Source organism: Armigeres subalbatus, chromosome 3, assembly GCF_024139115.2.
Source record: "Armigeres subalbatus isolate Guangzhou_Male chromosome 3, GZ_Asu_2, whole genome shotgun sequence".
Classification (NCBI taxonomy): Eukaryota; Metazoa; Arthropoda; class Insecta; order Diptera; family Culicidae; genus Armigeres; species Armigeres subalbatus.
In genome coordinates this window covers 235399749-235421803 of record NC_085141.1, presented here as the reverse complement: position 1 = coordinate 235421803, position 22055 = coordinate 235399749, and the positions used below count along the sequence as shown (strand labels likewise).

The 22055-nt window shown below is 38.8% G+C and overlaps 2 protein-coding genes across 3 annotated transcripts in view; one reads left to right on the top strand and one right to left on the bottom strand.

The window, feature by feature from the left end:
• The first annotated feature begins 1633 nt into the window (after positions 1 to 1633).
• LOC134221033 (uncharacterized) lies at positions 1634 to 21155 on the top strand. The gene is made up of 2 exons (XM_062700213.1): positions 1634 to 2788; positions 20006 to 21155. Exons 1-2 carry the CDS (start codon positions 2025 to 2027, stop codon positions 20955 to 20957), a joined length of 1716 nt encoding a protein of 571 aa, XP_062556197.1. The 5' UTR covers positions 1634 to 2024; the 3' UTR covers positions 20958 to 21155.
• The window catches only part of LOC134221039 (protein aveugle), a 76306-nt gene continuing 75248 nt past the window's right edge, over positions 20998 to 22055 (bottom strand). For both annotated transcript variants that reach the window (XM_062700218.1, XM_062700217.1), the window contains exon 3: positions 20998 to 21328. In XM_062700218.1, the coding sequence (XP_062556202.1) occupies positions 21146 to 21328 (183 nt within the window). In that variant the 3' untranslated portion in view covers positions 20998 to 21145. The remainder of the gene's footprint in view (positions 21329 to 22055) is intronic.

Below are 22055 nucleotides of genomic sequence, written 5' to 3'. Positions count from 1 at the left end.
ATGCAATCGTGAGTTGTGTTTATTTTAATATAGTGAAGTTTTCTAAGAAAAGCTAGACGAAAAAACTAAATATTCATTATTTTGAGCGACAAAGCTCCAGCTCAGAAGATCTGGACTTTGATAACAAGCATACGCATTTTTCGGATGTAAAAGTTTGTTAAGATATAAAGCGGTTGAAGTGCAACGTATTTATCTGATCTGCTCCATTGATTGTAATATCAAAACATTATCCAGGGACTTAACATTATCCGATGACAAATTTATATAGTCGAAGTGAACAAACGAAGCGAAACGTAAATAATAATTAAAAAATGAAAATTAACATAAAAACTTAACTTAAAAATTTAACTTAACTGCGGCGTGGCGCCGGCTGTCAGAAAATTGCGTTCACGCCGCCGCCGGTTCAAATTGGATCGGCACGCAGGTCTACGCTAACATATTCTTTTAATGCAGACATTTTAAAAATGTCCACTTACGTTCAAGTCGTTTTATTGCATACTGCAATGAGTAGCTCAATTATTATCAATTGAAAACCTATATCGATGTCTCTATACTCATCAGTCAAAGAAATATCTAGATGACAGATATTGGACATTTAAGCAAAAAGGGTCCTGTGCATTTAAAAAAATACTAGTGTTAAATTATTATGCTTCCGAAATTGTTCTAGTTTGCACTTATAAAATTGTCTTACGATTTAAAAACTGGTGAGGTTAATGTTCCGGTTTTTCATCTCTTAGCTCCCATTTTCATCCTAGTAAAAACAAAGGAATAAAATTGCTTCTCAATTTTGATTTTTTTTTTTCAGCAGTTAGCTCGCTTAATATAAAACCGAACCGAATCATGGTGGATTATTCTAATAGTGAGATGGAAAATGAAACAATTTCTCTATATGTAATCAGTTTGAAATATTTTTGAATTGCGAAAAATATTCATAATTTTGGTGCAGGCAGACTAAATATTTCACAATTCAGTAGACTCCAGATGCATGCAATTCAAACTAAAATGAAGCATCGGTTCAATTCCCCCTAAGTACTGAAAAAGCAAATAATTCAAGCAAGATCAATCCGGTTTGAGTCGGCGAACTGTTTCATACGCTAAACACCTTTATCGATTTCCACGATAAATAGGTGGTACCGGGGAAACAGCAGCTAAGTCTCTTTATATGTAGGGTTCTCCGTAGGCTCCGGCTGAACTAAAAAATACCCCCTCCGAACGACCAACTCTCTTGGTTCTGGTTGGGAAAATAATCACCTTTACTTTTGTTGTAATAATGGAACATACGCGCTCAGCCAAACAGGCGCTAGACTTGTTTGTCGTAAAGCGATGACGACGACAACGACTACGACGAACGAGGGGACGTAAATCTCGTCCTTTACCATGCTTTACTGCTGCTGATGTTGTTGTTGCTGATGTTGCTTTTCGCATCATATTAGTTGGTTCTGCGTGTATCCTTTTTATTGCGCTTCTGCTGAGTATCAATGTTTGAACTGCATTTGATTCTAGTAGGACTCTCCTAGGCTCGCGTGTCGTACGCGAACGAAAGGAAGAAAAGCAGACATGCGCACCTTTCCAGAATTGGGCTTTCCCTCCTTTCTGACACATGCATGCAAAAGCACCATCAAAAGGAGGGGAAAGCTGGATTTGCCACTGGTGCGACATGTAGCTGAACCACCATCGAAGCGAGGACCTAGTAGAGGAGGCCGATTAGGCTGAGTCGACCAGTTTGAGTCTGGCGGCGATCCTGTCGAGAGGGACACAATCGCAGTAAACGATTCACGTGCGAGTGCTGGAAACGCGATTCAGTTTGGGGTTGGGAAGGAAAGCCATCATAGCAAGCGGTGTGGCTTGTGAGTTATTGATTTTTTTTGGCGGCTCATCGCAGCAAACCACTTGCGACTCAACCCCTTCCCGTTGTCTCGTCCGCCTACTTTGTGTAGTGCAGTGCGTTTGTTTTTATCGAAGCACCAGTGTGAAGTGTTGAGCTAATTGATTAATCAATCAGTCGTACAGTTTGAATAAGCATCATGGGTTTACGGAGAAGGACAATCGATTCGTCGGATGTGGCACCACAACCACAGGTTCATAGGGAAACATGGGTTTCCACCAATAAAATTCTCAACAGTAGTTGCGTCAATGCAAAGCGCATGAATAGCCGCAATCCCAACTTTGATTACGATGAAACCAAATTGCTCATCACCCTATGGGGAGACCCGCAGGTGCAGAAAACCCTTATCACCACCCACAAGAAGCACCCGGTTATTGCTGATCTGGCCAAGAAAATGCGTGAGCATGGATATAATCGCTCAACGGAGGAAATCAACACGCGCATTAAAAATCTGAAGTGTTTCTACAACCGCATCAAAAAGGATATGGCTTCCGGAATCATCAACCAAACCACCTGGAAGCACTATTCTGAGATGGATGAAATCATTAGCCGTCCGGTGTTCGGTAATGCTCACCGGATGCACATGATGCAACAGCAGCAACAGCAAGAGGAGCAGGAAGAGCTCAAGAAGCAAATCCTCGAACAGCAGGAGCAAATGCAGCGGTTTCCGGTCAAGCTAGAGGTTATGAGTGACGACGACTCGACTGAGATCCGTGCGGAAGATTTGCTGACCATCGATACGAACCCACCGCCGGATACAGACGGTGATGCGCTGGAAAAGGAGGAACTCAACATCAAAGAAGATCATGACAAAGCGAGTGTCGTTGGCGCTGCCATTGGCGGCGGTGAGGAGGATGATGATGATGACGATGACGACGATGATAGTGATTTTGATGTGGAAAAGTGAGTATTGCAATGATTATCATAATGTTACGAAATTTTGATGCCATTTTTAGAAAGAGTAATAAGTTTGTATCAGATGAAACTGATAAACTGGATTAACTGCAAAAGTAGTTGAATAATGCCTTTCTATTAACAAATTTAGTAACGTTGTTAATGAATAAAAAATCAAGATTGTCTTTTTCATTAATGGCTCTACGTTCTAACTGAAACAATTCTTGCTTTTAGTATTCTGTTAACATTTCCACAGTTATTAATTGAAAGCTTTTCTATGCCACTCCATTGCACTAATATTTATCTGGAAGTCGAACATGTTTCCACCCGAAAACATCCTAGACTGCGCCAAGAATCGAACTCGTCATCACCGGTAAACCTTTGCTAGCAATTTTATCTGGAGACCCCAAGATATGTATTTACAGCTAAATTTCAGCCTAGAAAATTTCGATACTCCATCCGTCAGCGTATGTGATGAAAACTGATTTGAAACTTGTCTCGGAGGGGGTTGATTGTGTCAGTGCATCTGTTGAAGTGATGAAGGCATTGCTAAATTTGGTGTGTACATACCCTCAAATTCGACTTGTTTTCCCGTTTCTTCAACAGCGTCTCTCGCAGTTGGATGTATAACTACAGGCAGTTTGATAACAGAATCAGACCGGTGCAAAATGGAAAAAGAAATGTTCATAACTCGAATCAATTCAATATCTCGATTCGGTACGGGTGGACTGCGTTGAAATTTTGACACAAATCATAGAACTTTCTGGGGAACTTAACCTATTTTCCAAGGGTACAAGCAGCTAATCGTTGCAGTAGACGATTGCAACGATTTTTGTCTAAAATTCTATAAAATTATTTTATTAGACAATGAAATGTCTTGATATTAGAAATTCTATGAAGTTCATTGGTACTCTATCAAGGAGGCAACTTCAGAATTACTTTCAAAATTTTATTTTGGACCCTCTGCAAGGCCTCAGCATACGACATGGCTGGTCTAAAAATTTGTTTGTAAATCGAAAATTTGTTCCTAAGACAAAGTTTTGATTTTCTGTTTATAAGTGGATATAGGAACTTAATATATTTATTACATTTGGTTTGAATGTCTTCAATGTTATTTTTAAAAGTTGATTTTTTATCTAGCAGAAGCCATAATATTTAGCTTCGCTAGACCAATTAATTAGAACCCCATTCTTAGTGGCATGTGACATCCATGTCTACTAGAAGGTTTCAAATAAGAAGCTCTCGACTTATGTATGTGGGAAAATTATAAGCAGAGTTTTGGAAGCATTCGGGGAAATTTTTCATTTTTGCAAGTAGGTGGAGAAAATATCCAAACTTTTTTGAAATCTACTACACATGACACGAGGGCTTCGCCCTTTGGGGGAAAGGCCCGTGTCATCTGCAAACAACGATTTTTGATACCCTGGGTGGTAAATCAGGTAAAGTCAGAAGTAAAAAATTTGGGTTCAACAATTGGAAAAACTCTAAAAGCAGGCAATTACCAAGGACCCGATCGCGCAGCATAGGGGATGCATGATGCACGAAAGAACTAAAATTTTCAATAGCTCAGCGTTGATAGTCAAAAATTTTAATACCACTGTCAAAATGGTAGATAGTTTGCGAATCGACTGATATATAAATATTCAAAATCCATTGAAAGATAAAGGACCTATTAATGTTACAAATCTTACATGATTTCGTGACGGTCCCCAATTTTTAAATTTTCATTTTACACCCTGTATCCGAGTCTTCCCCTTAGACGTAGTTTACGCCAAAATGTTATACAATATGGGCCTCAGTATGCTGCCTTGGGGTACACAGTCGTGTGTCCCGTTCTCTGGCAGATAGTGCAGCGCTGAATCCGTTGAGGCATCGGGCAGTGATTAGACTTGGGTCTACTTCCGTTGCAGTTGAAACAAACGATGTCATCCTTCGGTTTGATTTGCATATGTCTCGCTTCAGGTTTCGAATCTCCCGGTTGTTGACCCGATTTTGTTCTGCGATGATGCAAATTGTTTTCACAACATTTGATGTGTTCCAGCAACTCGTAAATGTCACCGTATCTTCGAGATACCAAGTATTTATATATTGGATCGTGTGATAAACCACGAATGATGTATACGATGAGGGCTGCATTGCTGACGCCTCCGTTGATTCCTACCGCATTGCTTTGAAACACATAATTCTCATAGATCTCTTGTTGTGAAACGACCTCTCCGTAACAAAAGGGGGATAAGTCGGTCCGGCTAGCAACAATATACGCCACAAAACATAATTCAGTGTGCACACATATTTTATTTTAACCCATTCATACGATACCTCATTTTCCTTCTACTTCCCTATTCTCCTGCTCGCTGTGCATGCTCTTCTTCTTCTTTCATCTTCCCTTCTCATCTTCTTAATGTTATCACTCACGTCCGCCGCTCCCGTCTCTGCCTCCTGCCTGCCAACAGCAAGACCTCTTCCCGTCGCATGGGATTCGATAACCTCTGCTCTCCTCAAGGAGTCGGTGATCGATGTTGTACGCCTTGATCGCTGGAGCGCTGTCCGCCGGGGAAGGGACTCGGGCTGACCACGCCACGACTGCCAGACACTAAGTGGGTAAGATCCACTCTCACCGTCCGTGGACAGTATCGTGTTTCCCGCGATTCGTTGCGCCGAGATTAGCGTTTGTCTCCTCCCCTTTTAAGTAATTGGTCTTTATCCGGATCATTCAGATCCGCGTCTTGAGCGATTCACCACGTTTGTCGGCACATTTCGGTGCGTATTTCGGAGTGTTCGTTTTGTGACTTCTTCCCCATACTGGGTTGGTTGATCCCGGTCTTCGCGCAGTGCTTTTAAACTGCAAAAAAAAAACAAAAAAGAGCCTTCCCTTGGGGAGCGTCCACAAATTACGTAATGCTTAGAGGGGGAGGGGGGTTGAGCGAAGTGTGACGATCCATACAAAATTTTCAGATGTTTCATACAAAAACTGTGACATAGGAGGGGGTTAAAAATGATAAATTTTTGCGTTACGTAATTAATGGATCTTCCCTTGTTGAATGCGACAGAGACCAAGGAACTCGGTACCGGTAGCGACCCTTTTTGTGAACTTTTCGATTGGCAAACACTTGTCGCCACCGTTTGAGTCTAAATGCCAGATCCTCGTAGAATCGTTCTGACCGAAAAGCTGGACACTCGGAGATCTCAAATTTCAGCAGGTAAAATCTTGTCGTGAAGTTTGCCCACAGCCTTCCCAGCTTATCAGCTTCCGATTTTCTCATGCCTCGTGTGAGATGATTGCTGACGGTGGCAATTTTTGACGATTTTCGGGTTTCTGGCCTTTTCTTTAACGGTCTTGCCAAGCCGATGAGTTTCATAAGCGATACTGTCTTGCAGCCGCATGTTTCACACGCGAAACTGTTATTGGCAAGAATGACTGCTTCGATTCCCACCCACTCCACAGCCCTTATACAGGGAAAAGTCAACATGACTACTAGTGCATTGGGGTCCATTTCGACCCAAGCACACCCTAAACACCGCTGTAACTTTGTAACGCAACGAGATAAAAATCTGAAAAATTCTGACTTTTCCTAACTTTCGGAAATTAAGGTTCCCTGAGAAAATCAGCTTTCAGCGACATCTAGGAGAGGCGCCACAAAAAAAGTGACACATTGCAATGTGCATTGGAGTCCATTTGGACCCAAGATTTCATTCATCAAATTTCAACCGATTTTCGATCTTTAGGCACCAAACGAAAGCTGATAGTTCCAATAACAAGCCCACGGGGTGATTTATTTAAATTGGCCACTCTAGTCTCCGGGGAACCTGTGCTAAAGAGGTACTGTTTGAGCTTCTCAATTTGGCACCAAATTTTCGAGTTGCGTGTTATGAAACATAAAATTGCTTGCAAATATGTGCTCTGATGATTCTAACTGTATTTGCTATATTGTATATGCCATTTCTGGGCAAATTTATCCCTCGAGCGGTCATCGGAAAGCCCTCTGGAAGATCCGGAACATCCGTAAAATGGCCAATTCCAAAAGTTCATCCTAGAGTTTCGCGATTTTTTTAAAACCATTCATTCTGGCAAATTGTGGGTGCTATCAATAGGTAAAGTCTTCTGTGACCCCCAACTATCCCAGAAACGGTTCTCCGTAAGATCCGGAACACCGGTAAAAGTGGCCTATTCCAAAATATCCCAGAAACGGTCCTCCGGAAGATCCGGAACACCGGTAAAAGTGGCCAATTCCAAAAGTTAATCCTAGAGCTCCGCGATTTTTTCGTAACCATTCATTCTGGCAAATTGTAGGTGCAATCAATAGTTAAAGCCTTCTGTAACCTAAATATATCCCAGAAACGGTCCTCCGGAAGATCCGGAACATCAGTAAAACGGCCAATTCCAAAAGTTCATCCTAGAGTTTCGCGATTTTTTCGTAATCATTCAGTCTTGCAAATTGTGAGTGCAATCTTAACTATTGATATTGCAATCAATATTTAAAGCCTCCTGTGACCTACAAATGTCCCAGAAACGGTCCTGCGGAAGATACGGAACACCGGTAAGAGTGCCCAATTCTAAAAGTTGGGTGCAATCAATAGTTAAAGCCTTCTGTGACCTAAATATGTCCCAGAAACGGTCCTCCGGAAGATCCGGAACATCAGTAAAACGGCCAATTCTAAAAGTTCACCCTAGAGTTTCGCGATTTTTTCGTAACCATTCATTCTAGCAAATTGTGAGTGCAATCAATAGTTAAACCCTTCTGTGACCTACAAATGTCACAGAAACGGTCCTCTGGAAGATCCGGAACATCCGTAAAATGACCAATTCTAAAAGTTCATCCTAGAGTTTCACGTTTTTTTTAAACCATTCATTCTGGCAAATTGTGGGTGCAATCAATAGTAAATATCTTCTGTGACCTCCAAATGCCCCAGAAATGGTTCTTCGGAAGATCCGGAACATCCGTAAAATGGCCAGATCCAAAATAACATCCCAGAGCTTCGTGTTTTTTTGTAAGCATCCATTCTGGCAAATCGTTGGTGCAACAAACAGTTAAAGACTTCAGTGACCCCTTAATGCCCTAGAAACGGTCCTTCGGTAGATCTGGAACATCCGTAGAATAGGCTAATTCCAAAAATTCGTTCCAGAGCTTTGTATTTTTTTCATAATAATATATTCAGTCAAATTGTGGATGCAATCAATAATGAAAATCTTATGTGACCTCCAAAATGCCACAAAAACGGTCCTCCAGTAGATACGGATCATCCGTGAAAGTGGCCATTCCAAAAGTTCACCCCAGAGCATAGCATTTTTTTCGTAGCCATCAATTCTGGTGAATTGTGGGTGCAATCAATAGTGAAAGTTTTTTGTGGTCTACAAATGTCGAAGATACAATCCTTCAGAAGATCTGAAACATCCGTAAAAGTGGACAATTCCAAAACTACAGCACGGTAATTTTTTCGTAACCTTTTATTCTGGCAAAATAATAGAGAAAGTTTTCTATGACCTCCAAGTGCTTAAGAAACGATCCTCCGCAAGATCCAGTTCATTCGTATAAGTGATCAATTCCAAAAGAATATCTCAGAACATCGCGATTTTTCGTAACCACCTATTCTGGCGAATTGTGTTTGCAATCAATAATAAAAGTTTTCGGTACTGTTCGGTAATGGTACTCCGGAAGATCCGGAACATCCGTGAATGTGGCCAATTTGAAAAAGAACTCACGGAGGAGCTTCCGGATTTATACTTCGTTGAAAAATTCTGGATGAACTTCCGGAAGAAGTTCGGTGGAGCTCTCGGAGCAGTTCCCCGAGGAATTACTCGATGAACTTCTGGAGAGATTTGCGGAAGAACTCTCAGCATTCTCAGAAGAACTTCTAGAGGAATGCTTTTAGGAACTTTCCGAAGGATTACTTGATGAGCTTCCGAAGGGATTACCGAAGGAACTTCTGAACAAACTTCCGGAGGAAGTTCTTGAATAACTTCCAGAGGAGCTTCTGCAGAAACTTCGGAGGAATTCAAGGAGGAACGCCGCCACGCCGCCGTCGCTGGCTAATGATGATCTGTTACGCTAACTGTTGGCCTCTTTTACGGATGTTCCGGATTTTACGAAGGAATTTTTATTATTGATAAGAAAATTATTTTGAGATATCAGTGGAATGTCATTACTTGTCATCAGACGAGTTTGTACAATTCCATTTGATTCCACCAATTGATTTGATTCCTTTATGTGATTTGACAGATACGTATTTCGACCTTAACAGTAAGGCCGTCTTCAGTGTCTCGTACTTGTTTCGACTTTTATTATTGTCATTGCATATCACGGAGGATTTTCGCTATTGATTGCGTACATAATTCACCCATATGAATGAAAGCAAAAATTAGCAAAGCTGTGGGATGAACTTTTGGAATTGACCATTTTCACTGGTATTCCTGATTTCCGATGTATCACAACCAAAAATAAATAAACATACGCGATTTCCACACAGACTCTCTAAGAATTATCGAAATTTAATTTTTACATACCTTCTCGGCTACTTCGACATAGAACATTATTTTAACCAACCACTGCTGACCAATTACGACAAATTTGGGCCTCTCAACCGAATGATGGCTGTTTACTATCAACACTGCGAAACTATTGACTTAACAATGTCTCGGCATAACATTAGACAATATTTTCAAAGAACAAACATTACAAATTCAGCAATATAAATTCAAAATCAAAATTATACATCACTTTACTAAAAAAAACTATTATTTAATCATACTATAGCATTACAAAAACAAACATGTATATGTATATGTACTAGTCTACGTTGGTTGACGAAATAAAATAAATTAACTAATAGGGGATCCAGTGTCCCCATATTGAGGCAATAACTTCAAATCCAAATATTCTAAAACTTTTTGATATGTTGACATTTTCATCAGTACAGATCATTAAGCATATTTATGGCTTTGTGCTGTGAAAAAACGAAAGCATTTCGTCATTGTTATGAAAAGTTGTTCAAATTTTGCGTGGCCAATAAAAAAACCTTTGGGAAAGTCAAAACACACAAACCGGCCTGCAGAATGAATGAGGTTTGTCAATCCAGAAAACAACTCACCACATAAAGGTCATTTGTCTATAGAGGATCTATACTTAAAAATACGCTAGAAGAAAACTACTTTAGTTCTCGCTAAAACAGGGGGTGATCAAGTCTCCCCGGGGATCAGGTCTCCCCACCTTCCCCTATTGATTGCACAATCACTTCTCCGCTATGGATGTTTTCGAAATTAAATGTGGAGCTGTGGGATAAACTTCTGGAATTCATAATTTTAGCGGAGCCGTTAACAATGTTAAAGTGAATGTTTAAAAAATCGAATGTGATTAACTTTTGGTAGGTCAAAGAGGACTCCACATATAATTCACCGTTACTACGTGAATGCTAACAAAAATGCTCAGGTCTGGAATCAAATTTTAGGATTAACCTATTTTACGGATGTTTCGGGTTTCTTGAAGACCGTATTGTGGTCATTTCGGGCCACAATAGACTTTCACTATTGATTGCATTATCCATTCGATGATATAAACAGTTTCGAAATTTGCTTTGAGATGAACTTTTGCATCGGCCACTTTTACGAATGTTTCGGATTTCCCGGAGGGCCGTTTGTGGTCATCTTAGAAGACTGAAACAATTAATTGCGAACACAATTCGCCCGTATGGATGGTTACGAATAAAATAGCAATGCTCTGGAATGATTTTGTGGTATCGGCCCCTTTTGGGAGCATTTGCGGGTCACAGAAGACTTGCACAATTGATTGCACCGGAATTCCGGTTATGAATGAATTGGAAAAAGCTCTGAGATGTATTTATTTAAATTGACCACTTTTGCGTATGGTCCGGATCTTTCGGATGACCGTTTCGGGAGCTTTTTGGATCACTGAAGACTTTCACTACTGATTCCATCCATTATTCGTCAGGATGGATGATTACGAAATAATGCGAATCTCGGGGATTACCTTTTGGAATTGATCTTTTTTACTGATGTTCCGAAAAAATCGCAAAGCTCTGGGATTAACTTTTAGAATTGGCCATTTTACTGATGTTCCCGATCTTTCGGAGAACCATTTCTGGGGCATTTGGAGGTCACAGAAGACATTTACTATTGATCGCCCCCACAATTTGCCAGAATGAATGGTTACGAAAAAATGGTCGAGCTCTAGGATGAACTTTTGGAATTGGCCATTTTACGGATGTTCCGGATCTTCCGGAGGACCATTTCTGGGACATTTGTGAGTCACAGAAGGCTTAAACTATTGATTGCCCCCACAATTTGCCAGAATGAATGGTTCCAATAATCGAGAAGTTCTGGGATAAACTTTTAGAATTGGCCACTTTTACAGATGTTCCGGGTCTTCCGGAGGACCGTTTCTGGAACATTTGTGGGTCACAGAAGGCTTTAAATATTGATTGCACCCAGAATTTGCTAGAATGAATGGTTACTAAAAAATCGCGAAGCTCTAGGATAAACTTTTGGAATTGGCCATTTTACGGATGTTCCGGATCTTCCGGAAGACCATTTCTCAGGCATTTGTAGGTCACAGAAGACTTTACCTATTGATAGCAACCACAATTTTCCAGAATGAATGGTTACGAAAAAATCGCGAAACTCTAGGATGAACTTTTGGAATTGGCCATTTTACGGATGTTCCGGATCTTCCAGAGGGCTTTCCGATGATCGCTCGAGGTAGAAATTTGCCCAGAAATGGCATATACAATATAGCAAATACAGTTAGAATCTTCAGAGCACATATTTGCAAGCAATTTTATGTTTCATAACACGAAACTCGAAAATTTGATGCCAAATTGAGAAGCTCAAACAGTACCTTTTTAGCACAGGTTCCCCGGATACTAGAGTGGCCAATTTGTATGAACCCCCCCTTGGGCTTGTTATTGGAACCTGTTTCGTTTGGTGCCTAAAGATCGAAAATCGGTTGAAATGTGAGTTTGTTATTGGAACTTCTTTCGTTTGGTGCCTAAAGATCGAAAATCGGTTGAAATTTGAGTTTTTGTGATCGAGATGAAATCTTGGGTCCAAATGGACCCCAATGCACAATGTGTAACTTTTTTCTAATGCATTAGGAAGGTTAAAGAAAGTAAAAGTCTACGGACATAAAAAGAAAAATAACAACAAGTCTTATATGACAGAATTTCAAATAAGAATGTAAAAGGTCGATAAAGCAGATCACGATTTGTAAACTCCACGGAGTATAAATAGAAATAGGTTGGACCAGGGTTGGACATATGGCCTGCGATGCCAGTCCAGTTAGGTGGGTGTGTGCGCAAAAGAAAAGCACCACCCAAACCAGAAATAAGAAGAAGAAGAAGAATGACTGCTGCTCTCGTTTTTACAACCTGTTCACAAAGGTTTTTTTAGCTCCAATCCTCTCGGTGTCGATTCTTCCCCACAGCGGATGTAGCAACTGTCATACTTATTCGACAGAAAAATCTCGCTTAACTTTTCAAAAGGTCCTGAGTAACATTTTTTTCATGAATTAATTTGAATAGCGCAATCAACAGAACAACATGAAAGCTTTTGATTCCAGTAGGGTAAAACGACCTATTATGGAGGGGTTAAGCACCGTTTCAAAATGAAATTATTACAAAAATTCTTCAAAAATTACCTGTTGGTCGAATTCCATATTGTAGTAGTTGAATAGGATGCTCGTTAACTATAGTTTCGTAAACATTACCTGAATTGTGCTGAACTTAAGTTGTTTTGTTTTTATCACAATAAAAATAAACTACCGCAATAATAGGACGCAGTTGCCTATCGTTGCGATATTTTTTGAAGGTCAGTCCTATTGTTGCGGTATTGCATGTAATTCTTATGGAGAGCGATACCGCAACAATAGGACCTTAGCACTACCGCAATAATAGGCTCAAGGGATTCAAATTTTTAACGAAAAATGTTGATTTTTCATCATTTTAAGTGAAATTTTGTCAAACAAAAGCTGTTCTAGTCGTTAATTCGAAGAGTTTTAGCGTACCCACAATTGTTTTCAATGGTATTATATCCAGAATGGACTACTTTAACACTACCGCAACATTAGGGCATACCACAACGATAGGACGTTTTACCCTACTCAAATTAATTCATGAAAAAAATGTTACTTAGGACCTTTTGAAAAGTTAAGCGAGAAATCTTCGACCGGTACATCATTTTCAAGTTTACCTTTCAGTACTTGCGGTTATTTACATGCCAGGACGGTTTACATAGGGATGAATAATCAAACTTTTTTGCACACTGGACGAATTTCAGTCAAAATAAAGCAAAATCATAACTTCCGTTACACTCTCCGAAATTCTTCACTGCCTGCTGCAGTTTGTGGTGGATATTCTCTTTGTTGCGTTGATCGGGAAAGGCTTTCTTGCTTCAGCAAATGTGTTGCTGACTTCCCGAAATTCATTATCAGAGGGGGGACAACGGATTTTTTTTCATATGGAGTTTGGCAAGTATGACAGTACCCTCTTTTTTGGCGCATAAATTTATACTCCAATGTCAAAATGCTCATACACTATTATAAATTGTGGTGGTAATTGTAAAAATTTGTATTGTTTACCGTTTTTACAAGAGAGAGTGGTGTCGGAAGCACATACTAAATTAAAGATCGCAACGAACAAAAATACACCAAACCCGTAAATATGTAGTGTTTTCACTTTATTCCTTACGCGAAATATGCAGATAAATAATTATGTTGGCAGAAGAAACTATGTGGTGAGCAGAAACAGTTGTTTCTTGCATTATCCAAACTTTGTGCGTTTCAGAACATTCTCACTCACTGCAGTGTTTATTTTTCATAGACTACGGCTTGGTGTTAGTGCCGTCGGCATTCGCTCGATTGGTGGCAACAAAAATTTGACAGCTTAGCACCCGCCTGTTCATTATACATCGAAATCCATTATACTCTCGTGCTGCTCCAGTTAAACGTAGCGAAGAGCCGCACCGTACGATCTTGCCATCCGTACATCAATGTGCACTCTAACTTTCACCTACTCAGTGACTGAGTAAAATTGTATTGGCATCTCTTTTCTTCCCACGGAAATTTTACTCAATTTCCGTCAAAAGCAGGATTACTCATAATTTTGAGTTGTCCTGCTTTTAACGGAAATTGAGTAAAATTTCCGTGGGTTAGAAAAAGAGGGCAATACAATTTTACTCAGTCACTGAGTAGGTGAAAGTTAGCGTGTGTAATGTTCATCAACTATGGACAGCCACTTCGTTACACCAGCACCGCTCGGAACTCAGGAATGAGATTCTTCCACTCGTCCGGATGCAGGAGCCTTTCTTGCATGGCTGTTTTCGATCGTTGAACCCCAGCTATTGTCTCCTCGTTGCGCGTTGAACTGAAATCCTGCCGAAGAGTTTCCCGTCATCGTGGCATATCGTTTTTTCTTCGCGAAATGCTCAATCACGTTGTAACGAACTTATTTGACCAAGATGGCATCTTACGGGACTCGGGCTCCGCCAGGCCAGAGATTAATGCAATTTGTTCTTCGACTTAGGGACGTTCCGATACTTCAAAATATCGATATTTGATTCGATACGATAATCGAATCAAAGTATCGATATCTCCGATATATTGGAATGAAAATATCGATATATCGGAAAATCATATGATATTTCAGAAATGAGAATATTTAGAATGTTGTAGTTATTCAATTACTATCGTATTACCGTATTAGCCCTTTACAATAATGATTGGAAATGACTTTTTTTTCTATTACATTATTCAATCTGCTTCTATAGTGTGCCAGTCCAACAATCATCGGCGGCGGCGTTCATCGTAATTTTAACCGGTAGTGGCGGCGTTTTTGGCATGATACTGACCTCACTATTTTTCGTTCGCTCGAAAAAATCAACTGAAGTTTTGAGAAATTTGTTGAAATTCCACTGAAATTTTTTTTGTATTTCTATTCGAGTTATTCTGATTCTTAACAACAGAAGATTCTCTTTTCAGAATTTCCAAGTGATTTTTTTTTTAAATTTAATTAAATATTTATAATTTTCACGGGAAAATCCATTGCAATATTCTTAATTAAAAAAGGAAATTCTCTTAAACTTTCACGAGAAATTGAGGGGGTCAAATGCAAAGAAGTGTAAGCGTCAAAAAGTTATTTAAAAAAAACGGGTGCAAAGTTTTTCAATTTTTTTTCGCTTCATACAAATTGTATGGAAGTTCAAAAAAATACTAATTTTCTGTGATTTTTCACATTTTTTTCTAAACAACGTACAAACTATATTTACATATTGTTGCAAAGCTTGAAAACCAAAGTATTTTTTTCTGTGGCCAACTCAATTCTGACCAAAATGTCACTTACACCCCACTGCTTCTAACCCCCTCAATTATCTTTTTGTTTCACATGAAATCCCCTGAAATTTCGGCAGGAAATTCTCTTCAAATTTTTCCGGACATTTTTCAAAATTGACGCAAATAAAATTCAAAATTTTCATTATAAAACAAATATTTTAAGGAAATTCTTTTTAATTCCTACGGGGAATTCTTGAAAATTTCGGAAGGAAATTTTCATTTGTTTTCCAATTCTTCCAAATTCTAAATTCAACAAATCTCTTCCTAATTTCTAAAGTTAATTTATCTAATTTATCACGTCTAATATTTAATTTAATTCCTTTAAGGATTCAAATACCAGCGGCATAACAGATGTCGCACAAGGACGCGACAACGCAAAGTGTTTATGATGGCAGCGCACACCTCATACCACCCGCGGCACCGAAAAAATTCATCTGAACCATTAAAAATACGACATTTCAGACCCATTTTGAAGTACTTTCTTTCACAAAAAACAATGCAATTGTTATTTTTGTGTTACTTTCTTCTGATTCAATATATCGATATCGAAAGCAAAAATATCGATATGACCGATATATTGAAAGCAAAATATCGATACAAAAATATCGGATATCGACACAAAAATATCGATATTCCGATATATCGGAGGTATCGGAAAGTCCCTACTTCGACTCATCAATTTTTAAAACAGCGATGGGTGTATACCACTGCTGAAGAAACTGTAGGCGCAGTTTCTCAATTATTAAATACTTAATATAATTAAACTTCTTCGTCCAAGTACAAATTTTATTATTGAATATGAAAGCGGACGGATTTGTAACCACCGCAAATGTCGGATACCGAATGGCGAAGTTTTGGCAAGTTACATACTCTCGTCTTATTAAGGTGGGTTCAAGCGTTGCGTCCACTATACTACATATGAATACTACAGAAGAAATGCTACACCATTGGAATTTCTCTGAGCATTATTCCATGAACGGTGTTTTGCTTTAAAAGTCATTAAAAGTCATTATGAAAAATAAAAAATGAAAATTTCGAGTTAGGCTTTAAAGATCAAGCAAGTAAGCAGCAATAAAAGATAATTGTCTAAAATTAATTTCAAAAGAAACTCCCAAGGTTTTAAAAATTTTGGTTCCAAATAAAGAATATAATTTATGTTTGATACATCCTGTTAATGACAATGGCGACTCCACCACAGGAACTGTCATTTCTGTAAATAATACAGTGGGTCCAAAAAGTATTCGTCTAGCCGCATATTCTTCAGTTGAATGTAAAACTTAGGCGTGATAGAAGTGAAATCAACAAACTTTTTTCTAAATTTGGTAGAAAACTTATCAACACATGATTATTATTCAAAAACAAATAGACATTTCAATTACTTTTTCTGGTATGTAGAGAATATCTAAATTTCGTCAATTTCGCTCGCTCAAAAAGTATTCGTCTATTCAGAAAATAATCGAGTGAAACACGAATATAATAGCACATAATAATAGTTTTATTCGCATGTAGTTACACTAGCACACTCTAGTGATGTCTAGCAACATTTTTGTCAATATTCAATTACAGATCAAATAATGTTTTTGTTTTGTTTGAACTTGGCGCGGAAAATAGAAGCACCATGGGTGGGAAAAGTAAAAAGATGAGTCCAAATGAAAAAAAAACTTATTCTACGCCTGCATAATTAGTGCAAGTGATTTATGACTTTGCAAGAAATGTGGGTAGACCAAGGGTAGCAAGAATTCAACCATTTAATTGGTGATTAATCGCATCAGCGCCACAAAAATCTATCAAAACAAATAGCAGAGTGGTCGTCAGCAATGGTAAACTGATAACGATGAGCGATTTATTGTGCGGAAAATAAAAAAAAATCCTTAAAAACGAGTTCACCCATATAGGCAAGTGAGTTGGAGAGAAGAAGTGCTCAGATATGAACCAATACGAACAGAAATACCTGTGAAAAATATGGGTATAATGGGCGAGTATCACGGAAGAAAATTCAAGTGAACCATCAAATTATCAAAAACAGCTCGATTTCAGCTAAAAATATCGCTGGAAGAAGGATGACTTTCAGAATCAAGTCATGTTATCTGACGAAAGCAAGTATGTACAGCATATTTAGATCAAATGGCCGATGTATGGTATGGCGGAAAATGAATATTGAGATACAGCCGCAGAATCTCTTTTGAGCAGTAAAGCATGGTGGGGCTCCGTCATGGTCTCTGAGGTGCTTGAGCGCAACCGGTGCGGGAAAATTTCACATTATTGAAGGAATTATGTATCACAAAATGTTCATCCGCATTTTGAAAGAAAATTTGAACGCCAGTGCTGAGAAATTGGGCTTACAGGTAACATACATCTTACGGGGTGATAATTACCTCAAGCACACAGCCCAAAGTACTAAGCTGTAGCTACTCTATAATACCCCAATTAACTCAAAACGCCTCCTCAGATCCCAGATATGAATCCAATTTAACTCCATTGGAAGGTTCTGGACGACAAACTTTTCGTGAAATTCGTGAAAGTCATATTTCCAACAACAACGAATTGAAATTAGTGTTGAAAGAAAAATGGAAGAATATTCCGTCCCCCATTACGGCTAATTTGGTCAGTTCCATGCCACAAGAACTACAGCCCGTCATAGATACACAGGGGAATCCAACAAAATATTGAATTCCATTCTACAACTCCTATTTTCGTTTCAAAAGCGCGATAAACCTGACTAGACGAATACTTTTTGAGCCCGTATTTAATGAATTGTTATGTTTTGTTACCTTTGTTTTTGTTATTGTTTTATTTTTCTGTTTGATTTTTAACAATAAAGATGAATTGATCAATTTGCTACACAATGCAATCGATAGTTTTATTTTTTTTTGAGCTTACTAGATTCTATCTTTGACATTTTCTAGAAAACACACAGCTAGACGAATACTTTTTGGACTATTAGGATCTCTTTTCATGAAGAGTCCAGGTTTGAGAATGTTTCAGTTACAATGGCAATGTGCACATTATGAGCTGTTAGGAAGTTGAATAATTCATCTTCCATACCCTTTAAAGAGCGGGCGTTCCAATTTAAAATTTTCAAAAAAATATTTGGATCCATTAAAACGAAGTCCAATAACAATTTTCTGAGTAAATTGGATACCAACCTGAACAGCTTCTGTTTTGGTATTCGCTCAATCATGTGATGCAATGAATTATTGGCAGTGGCTGATTTTCTACTCGCCGCTGTCACATCCAGGCGCTATAGTATATGCGCAAAACAGCCAGCAAGAGTTAACCGCCAGAAATTTGTATGGCGAAAGTAATCTAACGCGGGTTTTCTCAAAATAAGAAACTTTTCATGAAAAACTATTTGGTACCGATTATGCAGGAAGGTGTCCGCTACCATGCCTACCAAATATTTTTTTGATGAAAGTGCTTATTTTTGAGAAATCGAGCCTTAGATGCCTTTCGCCATACTGATTTCAGAAAGTTAACTCCTAGTGTGCCGCTGTAAGCACGCTCAAAGCAGGCGATTCATTGTTCAGTTAGAAAAACCGAAAGCAGACATGCTACCTGAATCATTAGTACGATCGTTATTTTTCGTTGAAGAATAGGTATGAAAATCATTCATCGTCGATAAATTTTCAGAAACGAAATTTTGCCTGATTTAGAGTTGTTGTTTTCACCAAGCACATGTCGGCGACCATGCCAATGAAGAGATGCCTGCCGATAGCATGTTAGTCATGTTAGTGGATAATATGGTTAACGTCAACTAAAGAGGAAATGAAATGTTGACATTGATGTACTCACTTATTTATGGTCAACGTTGCTGCTTCTATTTCAGCAGGCTTGTTTCTGATTTAGTCAGTAACAGAACATTCATTCGTTTTTCCTTATTAAAGGGATCCATTGATTCTGACACACACAAATCTTCTTTAATGCTCAATGAATATCACGGTAAAAGTTCTGTTTAATTTTATTATGATTAATTTGGTCTAAGCTAGCATTCTGTTTAATATAAACAGTAGTCTAAATTAATGATTTTGTGTGTGTTACTTCTACGTGAAGTTAAACGATTTACAATGATATGGAAATGCTAATATCATCTTCCAAACTTAGACGTACATGTTCATGATAGAATAAACAGTAGTGTTTTTTTTGTGAAACCATATTGATTGATTGTAATAATACTTTACGATGGGCTAGACTCGTTGCTTTAACTAGTGAAGAAGTGGGTCGCGGTTATGAATGAATACTGAAAAAGGTTTCTCCCATATACACACACATACAGACATCATCTCAGTTCGTCGAGCTGAGCCGATAGACTAACGCAAAATGAACTCCCCCAAGAAATTATGACGTTTGAGCGGGTCGCATAATGAACGCAAAATGAACTTTTGTTCGAGAAGACGACCCGCTCAAATGTCAAAATCCATCGAGTGAGTGAATTTGATGAACTCCTGCACAGGTCTATAGACTTATGCAGGAGTTCATCGAATTCACTCACCCGACGGATTTTGACATTTGAGCGGGTCGTTTTCTCGAACAAAAGTTCATTTTGCGTTCATTATGCGACCCGCTCAAACGTCATAATTTCTTGGGGGAGTTCATTTTGCGTTAGTCTATTGGTATATATAACACTATGGGTCTCCGGGCCTCCTATCAAAAATTCGTTTTTGGAATGATCATATAGCCTTTCGGTACAACTTTGTTGTACGAGAAAGGCAAAAAGTTTCTCTTTTAAATAAATTCTATGATCTCTGCGTCTCACTTATTTGTGTTTAAATTACTAAATAAACTTAATTTAGAATATTAAAAAAAGTTAATCCAATAATTAGACCATTACAACAATTACAATTAAAATTTCATTACATTTGAAACTAACCGATCTGCATTTGTTCTATTCCAGCGAATTCAATGACGGCCTGGATGAAATACTCTCAAAAGCAAGGTCCGTAACCAAACCGTCAGACTCCACGGCACAGGACCGTTCCAGCCCACACGTTAGTAATGGCACCAGAACACCCACTCCAGTGACAGCTGTCCCGGCACCAAACGCTTCAAACAACTCCCAGGGCAAAATATCTGTGGTTCCAACTAACCTTCTGCTAAAACCGCCAACGTCTAGCATGAGTATGAACACACCCATTCAAATCTACACACAACCTACCATGAGTTTGGGACCAGCTACCGCCATTGCTACGTCACAAACACCTCTCACATCCACAGCTGGAGCCACCGGAATGGCTCCCATGAAGCTACTGCTTGTGAATACCGTGTCGAAAGATGGTACCACGAAGCAAATCCTAACCCCCGCTTCGGAAATTCCGCAAATGCCTCAGATGCGACCAGCTCCCATGCTACAGCCGAAGCCCGCCATCATTCCAATCACGTCCAAACCCCCAACAGTGAGCATCCCCGCAATCAACGTACCTCAGCAGCCTATTAGTATGATGCCCACAATGACGGCTGCGCCTTGCGTGGCCAAACCAAAGCCAGTTATCCCGGGTGAAAAGTCGTCAGGTGTCAAGAAAATGTTCGGTCAGCTAATTGCCATTCAACGTGAAAACCTGGCAGTGTCTAGAGCAAGGCTAGCCCTCGAAAAGGAGCGGCTAGAATTCGAGAAGCAGATTGGAGGTCCTCTGGTTGATGTGGTGCGAAGTCTGAGCGGTTTCTTCAACGGATTCCTACAGCATCAAGTGCAACAAAAGCAACAGGCCGTGAACGGAAGCCATAAGCAGAATGGTCCACCTTTAGCTAAGAAAAGACGTACTGAGGGCAGTGTTGAGAAGCAACAGCAGTCAGCCGTAACCACTACTGAACCCGTCAAAACCGAAGTGATAAGTGATGATGACAACTGATAGGATATTCTTCAATGTTGGTCTATTCATCGTACCTAAGTTGTTTTGTGTTTGCTTTTCATGAGTTTATAATTTATTTAAATTATTTCTGTAAACAGACAAAAATTATTGATAATATTTATTGAACTAGACTACAAAGATATAGTATTTGACACTTCTGAAATATGAATAAAAAATTCCTTATATTTCTAGTAACAATTTTCATATACATTATTCATCAGTTCCATATCACGAATTTCCATAATGTCTGTCTTAAGTCGCTGTTTAATAATTTCACGCAGAATATCGTCTCGATCCTTATCATCTTCAACACCCATCCGGTAAAGAGAATTGTCCGTAATCCTGAGCAATGCTCGGCCAGTTATTTCATGCTGTTGGAACAAATTGAGCTTTTTAGCATCAACCCAAAGCAATATTATTGAGAAATAGTAGATCGCTAAATCATTCAAGTTTACAAAAGATTGGATATTGCTTAATTTAAATTTGCACTTATAAATACCCAAAAAAACAAAAAATAGGTATAATATAAAATAATTCTCGGGTACTTATTCAAAAGGACGTATGTGATTTTGTAAGCAAAGATTCAAACGTCGATTAGTCCGATCTGATGGCACTCCCACGCAAACCAACACCACCAACAGGTAGCCGAAGCCTCCCCCTATCTGTCTATGGTGATAGTTTGCGTGGGAGGGCTATCAGATCGGACTAATCGACGTTTGAATCTTTGTTTACAAAATCACATACGTCCTTTTGAATAAGTACCCGAGAAATATGTGATTAGTGAGCCAAGTAAAGCAAACAGTATAATATTTTTAATATTTTCTATATCGAGAAGATTCAAATCTTGAAAATTGACTAGACTTGGCTATGATTCGTACCTACTTCAAAAGGATTGTGGCCGCTGTTACGGAAAACCAAGGTACACTATCTTTTTAAAATATATTTTACTTCCTTCATCAGCAATTAGAGAAAAGGGCAAAATGAACCCTAATTCAAAGACCTATGTCTGGAAGGCTGTCTTAACAAATAAATATACTTATACACCCTCTACACACCCAATTCTTTTTTACACTGACTTTTTTACATGGCTTTTTTACA